This window comes from Ursus americanus, chromosome 9 (assembly GCF_024610735.1).
Source record: "Ursus americanus isolate L20-20 chromosome 9, mUrsAme1.1.p, whole genome shotgun sequence".
NCBI lineage: Eukaryota > Metazoa > Chordata > Mammalia > Carnivora > Ursidae > Ursus > Ursus americanus.
Window position 1 is genome coordinate 56,886,641 of NC_142135.1, and position 9,080 is coordinate 56,895,720.

General features: G+C 38.5%; 1 protein-coding gene across 1 annotated transcript; it reads right to left on the reverse strand.

The window, feature by feature from the left end:
- Positions 1–1,386: 1,386 nt before the first annotated feature.
- TMEM70 (transmembrane protein 70) lies at positions 1,387–7,715 on the reverse strand. Its single transcript, XM_045810175.2, has 3 exons — positions 7,397–7,715; positions 6,069–6,174; positions 1,387–1,927 (listed from the first exon to the last, which is right to left on the reverse strand). The coding sequence occupies exons 1-3, from the start codon at positions 7,604–7,606 to the stop codon at positions 1,470–1,472; spliced, it is 774 nt and encodes a 257-aa protein (XP_045666131.2). The 5' UTR covers positions 7,607–7,715; the 3' UTR covers positions 1,387–1,469.
- Positions 7,716–9,080: the final 1,365 nt, after the last annotated feature.

The following is a 9,080-nucleotide window of genomic DNA, read 5'->3' on the forward strand; positions in this document are numbered from 1 at the left end:
GCTGACTGATCCTAGCAGAGGGCAGGCTCTAGGTCTCAGAAAGAGGTGCACTTTTCCACCTTACGCTCTCTCCTATAGGCCTCTGGCAGCTTCAGACCTGATCTATGAACTCATGATGTTTCTGGTGCTTCCCCATCAACCTTTCTCATACACAGGTAAGCCATGAAGATTAGATTTACCATCATGGCAGATAATTGAAGACATTAGGCAGCTCCATAGAGACGGGGTGTTTCGTTCTATATATATATTTTTAAAGATTTTATTTAGGGGGGCCTGGGTGGCTCTGTCGTTAAGCATCTGCCTTTGGCTCAGGTCATGATCCCAGTCCTGGGATTGAGACCTCCATCGGGCTCCCTGCTCAGTGGGGGAGCCTGCTTCTCCGTCTCCCATTCTCTCTGTTTGTGTTCCCTCTCACTGTTTTTCTGCCAAATAAATAAAATCTTAAAAAAAAAAAAGATTTTGAGATAGAACGAGAGAGAGAGCACGCGCATGGGCAGGGGGTATGGCAGAGGGAGAGGGAGAAGCTGGCTCCCTACTGTGCAGGGATCCTGACGCGGGGCTGGATCCCAATCAGGACCTGAGCTGAAGGCAGACACTTAACTGACTGAGCTACCCAGGCGCCCCTGGGTGTTTTGTTCTTAACTATGACTCTGACAACTAGCACAGTATCTGGCATACACCGGGCACTTAGTAAGTTTATCTACTGATCTAAATAGCATGACTTGAGGCCTTTTGTTCCTTGCCAAAAATCCTTCAGAAGAACCAATTTTCATTTTACAATTAGAGGTTAAAAATCTTAAAATGCCAATACTTCATAAAATTAGCATAGAGATTGCAATTTTATAAAAGCTACAGTCCATCTATTTAGTACCTATGATTTTCCAACTCTGATAGGTTACACCAAGGGAGAAGTGCCACCAAAGATGTCACTACTTAGGTCACCATTTCTCCTGTAGCTACCACATTCAACTGGACATGGAGATCCTTATTATGGGCAACTTTGCCTGAAAAGATAAGCAAAAACCTGGCTACGAACCAATGGAAGATTAACACTGCTTCCCATAATTTTAGAACTTTTGAAAGCAGTGTTTAATGTGGGCAAAGTTAGTATCTATACACCTAGAAAAATCCAAACGTAAAGGAAAAACAACTCTCCCATTTGCTTTTGACACCTGATCCCCAGCCTAGAGACAACTACAATTATTATACAAAATTATCCATGTGTATGCCAGCATGAACATGTATTTTCACATTTTAAAAACACAAATGGTAGAATATTACAAGATTTGTTTTTCAAACATAGCATATTTATTATATAGGAATATAATTCTCTGAAAATTAAAAGTTGTTTGATACAGTTTCAAATTATTTCCCATCAGTCACTAATAGAAAACAAAAGTAAAGGCAATTTTATTATTATACATTGGAACATCAATCACATTTAAGCACAAATCTAAAAAACAACAGACTCATTTCTCATCTTTAACCTGTTTCTTCTCACTGTCTTCTTCCATATCAAAAGTGAATGGTTTGTCATAACCCATTAGGTGGTTATAATCTTCAGGGTTTGGAAAGAGCCCTGGATTAACTAACAGTGATTTCGTTTTAGCATAAAATGTGGTAAACACATGTGTGCTGTCTGGAATCTTCACGTCATTCTGGTGAAACACTGTACTCGTTTCTAAAAGTACAACATTGTAAGTAATGGCTTTGTAAGTGTCTGTTGTAGCTTCATGGTACAACCGAACGACATAGCCTTTTGTAACAAAGTGAAGCAGTGCTGGAGTGATCACTGTGAAACTTCCTATGATGCCATAAAATAATATTTGCAAAGGCAGACTTCCAAACATAATATTGTTCTGTGCAAAAATGTATGGTAGTAATGCAAGGCTGATGACACTTGTAGAATAAGAGAAACATTTCACACCTAAACGGGGGGGGAAAAGGGATAGTATTAATATTTATAGATTTTATAAAAGCATCAATCTATCCAATTAATTCTTCCACCTTTCTTCTTATATCATCATCAAAACAACAAAATCAAAACACACATATAGTGATTATTTTCCAAGCTCTGTTTTAAGTACTTTACATACTTTATATATTTCATTCGTGACATTGTCAAAAAAACACTATGAAACAGATGTATAATTATCATCCTCACTCCCATTTAAGACATGAGAAAAATAAAGCACTTGCTCGATGTCACAAAGTTACCCAGAGGCAGGCAGTACTGGGATTCAAACCCAGGCAATTTGACTCTAGGGTCCAGGCCATTGGCCAGTACACTGTACTGCCTCTCCAGGTAGGAAATCTGCTTTAGGGTTAACTGGTCTCCACTTCAGTTCCCCAATAAAAGATTTAATATTACTCAAAGAGCCTTATGAATACTATAAATGTTAATTCAGTTACCAGATTATTAAATAAAACTCTATTAATAAGCACTTCCATATACCTAACATTAAATGTTCAAATATGAGACTAACATTATTAGACAAAGTGCCCAGGATTAAAACAGCAAATCATCAAAAAACACAACACCAGTGGTTAAGAAATATGTGGGAAATATATTCAACTTCTTTACCAAGAAAAGACATTCAAGTTAAAACAGTGAGATATTTTTTACCTGTCATAGTAAAAAGATTAAAAATCAATGACTTCTGAAATACATATTTAAAAATGCTTAAAATGGTAAATTTTAAGTTATGTATATTTTACCACAATAAATAAATGACTTAAAATGTAAATTTCTCTTAGTTTGACTGTATGATTTTAACATGATCCCAACAAAAATACCATCTGTTTAGAAAACAGACAAGTTGAGATCCTAGACAAGTTGATTATAAAGTTAATTTGGAAAAACAAAAGAAGAAAAGAAAGGTTGGGGGGAGGAATTAGATACTAAAACATAAGACTATAATTAAAATGGTGTAGTGCTGGTGCACAAATAAATAGATCAATAGAACAAAATGGGAAATCTAAAAATAAACCGAACTGCTTATGAAAATTTAGTATAAAGATACAATCTCAGGGCACCTGGGTGGCTCAGTTGGTTCAGTGTCTGACTCTTGATTCTGGCTCAGGTCACGATCTCAGGGTGGTGAGACTAAGCCCCGTGCAGGGCTCCGTACTCAGCATGGAGTCTGCCTGTCCCTCTCCTCCTGCTCCTCCACACACATTCTAATAAATAAATAAAACCTCAAAAAAAAAAAATCTCAAATATGTGGGCAAAAGTGGTGTTGGGACAACTGGATAGCCATATAGAAAAAAATAAAATTCAATCCATCCCTCATACCATCTACCAGGAAAATTCCAAAAAATCCTGAGATTTAAGTGTAAAAAATAAAGCCATAGAGATATAAGAAAACATCCATGAGGTTCTTTATAATCTGAGAATGGGAAAATTTTTCTAATTATGACTCAAAACACAGAAGCAATCAAGGCGAAAGACAGGTAAATCTGATTACATTATAAATGTACATGGACATAAACAAAGTAGAGACAAATGAGAGAAAAATATCTGCAACCTCCCCAAAACTGCCAAAAACCAAAAAAGTTTGACAACACATTCTGTTGGTGAGACTATAACACACTCTCACACACTGCTATTGGTTGAAGGCTTAATTATCCTGCATCAATAATTTAAAAATAATTCCTTCCTTCCTCCTACAGCTATGACACCAGTACACATACAACATGGATACAATGGAGACAAAGATGCTTCCTATACAAAAGCCTCCTTAGTCCTTCCAACTACCTCTTTTTTCCCCATAACTTTGTCACACTATGGTGGGTTGAAGAGTGTACCCCAAAATTCATGTCCACCCAGAACCTTCAAATGTGACCTCATTTGGAAAAAGGGTCTTTGCAGATAATAAAAAATTGAGATAAGATCATCCTGGAATAGGGTGGGCCATAAATCCAATGAGAATATCCTTATAAGGACAGAACGGGACAGAGACACAGAGAGGGTCATCTGAATTAGGAAGCAAAAATTGGAGTTATGCAGTTATGTATCCATTAGCCAAGGAACACAAAGGATTGCTGGGAGCCACCAGAAGCTGGAAAAGGCAAGGAATTCTTCCCTAGAGCCTTTGGAGAAAACATGGCCTTTATCAACACCCTGATTTCAGAATTCTAGCTTTCGGAGCTGTGAGAACAAATTTCTGTTGCTTTAAGTCACCAAGTTTGTGGAAATGTATTACAAAAGCCTGAGGAAACCAATACACATATATACTTTATTTTTCCTGGATTGAAGTAATTACTATCTTCTAAACATATTCTGGGATTTCCCATCTTTATGTCTTCACTCATACTACTTCCATGCCTGAGATGCCCTTCTTTCACAACTCTGCATGTTCCAATTCTACTTATCCTACAATAAGACTACTATGACATCTGTAATTATTTATTGATGAATTAACAAGAACTATCAACTAAAAGACCCTTCAAATGTCTTTAAATGAGGCCCCATTTGGTAGTTTAAAGAATCTCCAAGAATGGTACCTCTATCCTAATGTCTCTCACTCAGTTTTACATAGAAAAAATATTTCTCTCTCAGTTTCCACATAGAAAACATAGTAATCCCTGAAAAGGATACAGAGTTGAGTACTGAAAAAGCTCAAACATTAAATTCCTAAACAAATTATAATTCTAGAACTTTGAATACCATGGATAGCTATGCTATTCTACAAACATAACATCCTACCCACACCAAAATCAATTCCTATTTACATTCTCTTCTTTATAGAATGGAGTCAAATGGAAGTAAGAAGTAAATTAATAAGCAAGAAATAAATTAATAAGCCTTTTCTGCATTTGAAGAAACTGTGTCTGTTCAGAAGGAAAGGTATCATGGGTATCACTGTTAACATCTCTCAATAGTATAAAAACAGGTATCCCAGGCCAGAGATGGGACACAGGCTCAATGGCCTATTCATGCACTGACTCCTGGAGAAATTTCTGATCACCCAAAATGGATTCTCCCAGTTAACTTCAGAGCTCCTCTTAATAGTGATTACAATCAGTCCTTATTGCCAAAGCTTTAAATACCTAAAACTGTATTCTAAACATTCTATTTTGATGCCATACATTTGAGAACATACAGATTTCCAGAGTAAATGTTAGATGATCGATGACACTGGCATAATCAAATACAGGAATGCAAATGCAGGTGCTGAAATCTTGTGGTTGACTTGGCTATACAGTAATCCTTCAGACATTTCAGATTATACTTTAAGATTATTGAGATGAAACACAACTTCAGACACATGAACAAAACACATACCTAAGTTCTTCTGACCTCCCTAATAAATTATTCATACTAAATACCAAATTAAGAGCTAAGGAAACAGCTTCAAACTTGTAGCTATTTAATACACTGTCTTGGGCACCTGGGTGGTTAAGCGTCTGCGTTCAGCTCAGGTCATGATCCTAGGGTTCTGGGATTGAGCCCTGCATTAGACTCCCTGCTTGATGGGGGGTCTGCTTCTCTCCTTCCCTCCGTGCTCTCTCTCTCTCAAGCAAATAAGTAAAATCTTTAAAAATAATAATAATACACTGTCTTTGTCTTCTCCAGTACTCTCTACCACCCAGAAAAGACACCAAATAAACATGTTTCTTGAAAATGCTAAGGTGACCTCAAAAAATGTAAAAGAAATATATTTTTTCATTATAGAAGTATTATATGCTTACTTTAACTGCCAAATTTTAAAATATATTTTTTCCTCTCCATATTCAAACATTACACAAATGTACACTTTTTGTCCTATTTTGTTGTTAAACATCTTGGGAAGTGACTAAAGGATGGAACCTTTAGTACCCAGACATAAGATCACAAAGTCTTAACAGTCTTCAAAAATCTTTTTCAAATCTCCTAAAAATGCAAAGCTCTCATACCTCTAAATCTTGATTCAACAGGCCACAAGAAAAAAAAACAATTATAACCTAATTTTTCCTCATATCTTGCAATTAAGAGATGTTAAAACAAGAGATAACATATCCGAAGTACATTTTTTACAACTAAATGGGGCCGAGGGAGGAAATTACCCTCACTTCTTATTACCCACCAAATACTGTTCGGGCCAGATTCCCAGTATAAATCAGCCTTCCATCTTCTGATTTTTCAAGTTGTGTATGTAAGCACTGAATGCATCTTTCCCAACAAGGAGGTATCTATTGAAATAGAGACCGTTATAACGTGAGTGCATAATAAAGAGCATTTTAGACCAATCTTCAATTTTTTTAAGTTTTTAAAATTATAATGAAGAGTAAAAGAGAACCTGTCACATGAGGTGATTTAAGGAATTCTCCCAAATAATTCACAGAGCTGAGGAAATCAAACTAACAAAATCGCTGTCCTTAACTCCAGTCACAAGTAGTCACCTGCTGAGTTGGAGTTTGAAAACCTAGGTTTGCATCCCTGCTCAAGGCTTTTTAGATAAAGTGTGCCCTTGAACAAGTGAAAAACTTTAATGGAACAATTTCTTCACTCTGTGGTTAATGAAAACATCACTCTTGTTCCATTGTCAAAATTCAAATGCATTAGCTTTTCAAAAAATTAATGTTACTATAATCTAAGTAAAACATTGCAAATGCAAATTGTTTAAGTCCAGACCGTTAAGACTTCTAAAATGTTTATACTATAGATAGTATTTAAAAAAAGTAACTCTTTCCCTATTCATCCCGTTGTATCCCTTAGTTCCTCTTAAGAAAATATTTCACTTGAAATCTTCATCAAATTTCACAGAAACAAGAGGTCCCCGAAAGTCTAAAAATGAATTTCACAGCACACACCCTTCACAATGCAAAAGGTATGCCTAATCCCTTTATTCTGAAGTTTAATTCGATTCCAATTCCCATGTTAAACATTTCTTCCAAGTTTCAATCATTTTTGCGAATTCTGATATTTTACAGAGCAGGATTAGGAGACAATTTATTCAGATTAAAATGAGAGGATTAACGTCTCCATCCCCTTTTTCAGGGAGCAAAAGAATTCCTTAAAATAGCCTCATCTAATAGAAAATAAAACAAACTTAGAGTCAGGTTGAGTTCTTTCGGTTCGGTCACCAGGCGGTGCATCTAATTTCGTTGCAAATTACCCCTTCCGAGCTTCCGCTCAGAGATAGAAGAGAAAATGGTGAAAGTCATCACAAACCCGCTGGGTTTGCAACCACCTGTGAATTACTTGGAACCGCCCAGATGACCACCACTTTCGAACGGATACCCCTAGGCTCGTGGGTGCTGTAAACCCCGGGACCCCTGACCTGTTCCCGAGTCCGAGGCACGCTGCCTCTGCGCGCCCCGCAGAGGGCTCCTGCCGCACCAGAGTCCCCAGGCCCGACGCTCCCTCCACCCCCAAACCCTCCCTCGGTCCTCAAGCTTTCAGAATGCCGACCTGCGTTCGCACCCGACGCCCGAGAAGCGGCGAGGCTCCCCGCAGCCCCCCACTTCCGCAACCAACCAGCCCCGAGGAGCCGCTACAGGAGGCCACCCGCGAGGCCGCCACCCTATGGCCTCGAAGAGCGGCGGCCGCCCATGGAACCGTCCTCTTCCCGCCGAGCCGAAGTCCGACCGCGCACGAGCTGCCCAAGGCCAGAAGCAACATCCCGCGCGTGAGAAGCGGCGGCAGACGGCGCTACGGCGACAGGGAGGAACGCTGAGACCCAGCTCCCCACCCGACCGCGGCTCGAACCTGCAGCGCACGCCCCGCCCCTAGAGGCCCGCGTGGGCCGGATTAGCCGCACGCGCGTGCGCAGAATACGTAGCCTGCGTGCAACCTTCCCTGCCACGCGCGTTCCCTACGGACGGAGCTGTGAACACCGCACGCCCGCCTCTAATTGCAAGAACACGCAAACGCTCAGCCTGCGTGCGGGTTCCCTTCCCAACTTGAACGCTTTGTAATGAGAATGTGGGAGGACAGAGAGGTGGCCATGCACAAAAGACAAAGCCTGGAACCCAGCATTATCTTTTATTCTCGTGGGCGTCATTTTCTAGGCCCCCAAATCTATTTTCTTTCCGGAAAATGATTGTAGCCTATTAGCACAGAGTAATAATACTTTATGCGACTTGGACAAAAATGAATGGTAATTTAATCCAACCTTTGGGTTGGTAAGAAATAAGTGAAGCTTGTTCATGTGATGCTGATACTTGACATGTGTCTTCTGGAATTCTTCACAACCGTATACACGTTTGTTCATTACTTGTTAAAGAGGTATTGAGTGCCTATTGCCAAGACTAAGGAGAGGATATAAAGATACTGCATAAAATTGGGAATCCACTGTACCAACACAGTGGAAGAAACACCTAAAAATAAGCTAAAGTATAATGCTGCAGTATCATTAAAATGTACCAATTTACAAAATTCAGAAGCCCAAAAAACAGCATGATTATTTTCAGGTTACCTGAGTCCTAAAGGATGAGCATCCAACCGGTTGACACTCCTCTGTTTACTATTTCAGAAGAATGTTTTTGACTCCAGACGGTTTTGGCATAGGAGAGGACCAAACTAAAAGTCTAAAATAATATCACCTTTACAACTCCTGTCTACTTTTTTCTGGGTATCCAAGGGATAAAACTAAAGGGACCAAACTAAAACTCTAAAATAATATCACCTTTACAACTCCTGTCTACTTTTTTCTGGGTATCTAAGGGATAAAACTATACTGCTTCTTTATGAATGACTTAATTTTCTTAAAGTTATCTTCCACTTACATTTTAAAAACTCTTTCTGTTTAGTGTGATCCTACAAACATCAATTATCCATTTTACTTATATGTTTAAAATTTTCTGTTAATATAGTGTTTTTATATTGTTACAAAGATAAATTGAGACATTAAAATTTTTTGGTTTATTTGAGCAAAAATTTATTCGAATTGGGCAGCACTAAACTGAAGGTGATTAAGAGTCCTCCACCGAGAGGAGCTAAGGGCAAGGTTTTTCAGAGAAGATGAAGAAGGAAAGCAAGTAAATTATTTGGCTATAGTTTAAGCAGTTGCATTATTTGGGAAAATCTACTTGGCCGTTTGTGATTGGTTATTCTTAGATATATACAGAAATTGACTCTGTCTTAGGTTTTGGTT

Excerpts from the sequence above, each read along its gene's own strand:
- TMEM70 (XM_045810175.2), bottom strand. The coding sequence starts at position 7,606 with ATGTTGCTTCTGGCCTTGGGCAGCTCGTGCGCGGTCGGACTTCGGCTC. Across the intron at positions 6,175-7,396 it reads GGCGTCGGGTGCGAACGCAG|ATACCTCCTTGTTGGGAAAG; the intron begins GTCGGCATTCTG and ends CTATTTCAATAG. Across the intron at positions 1,928-6,068 it reads TCTGGCCCGAACAGTATTTG|GTGTGAAATGTTTCTCTTAT; the intron begins GTGGGTAATAAG and ends CCCCCCGTTTAG.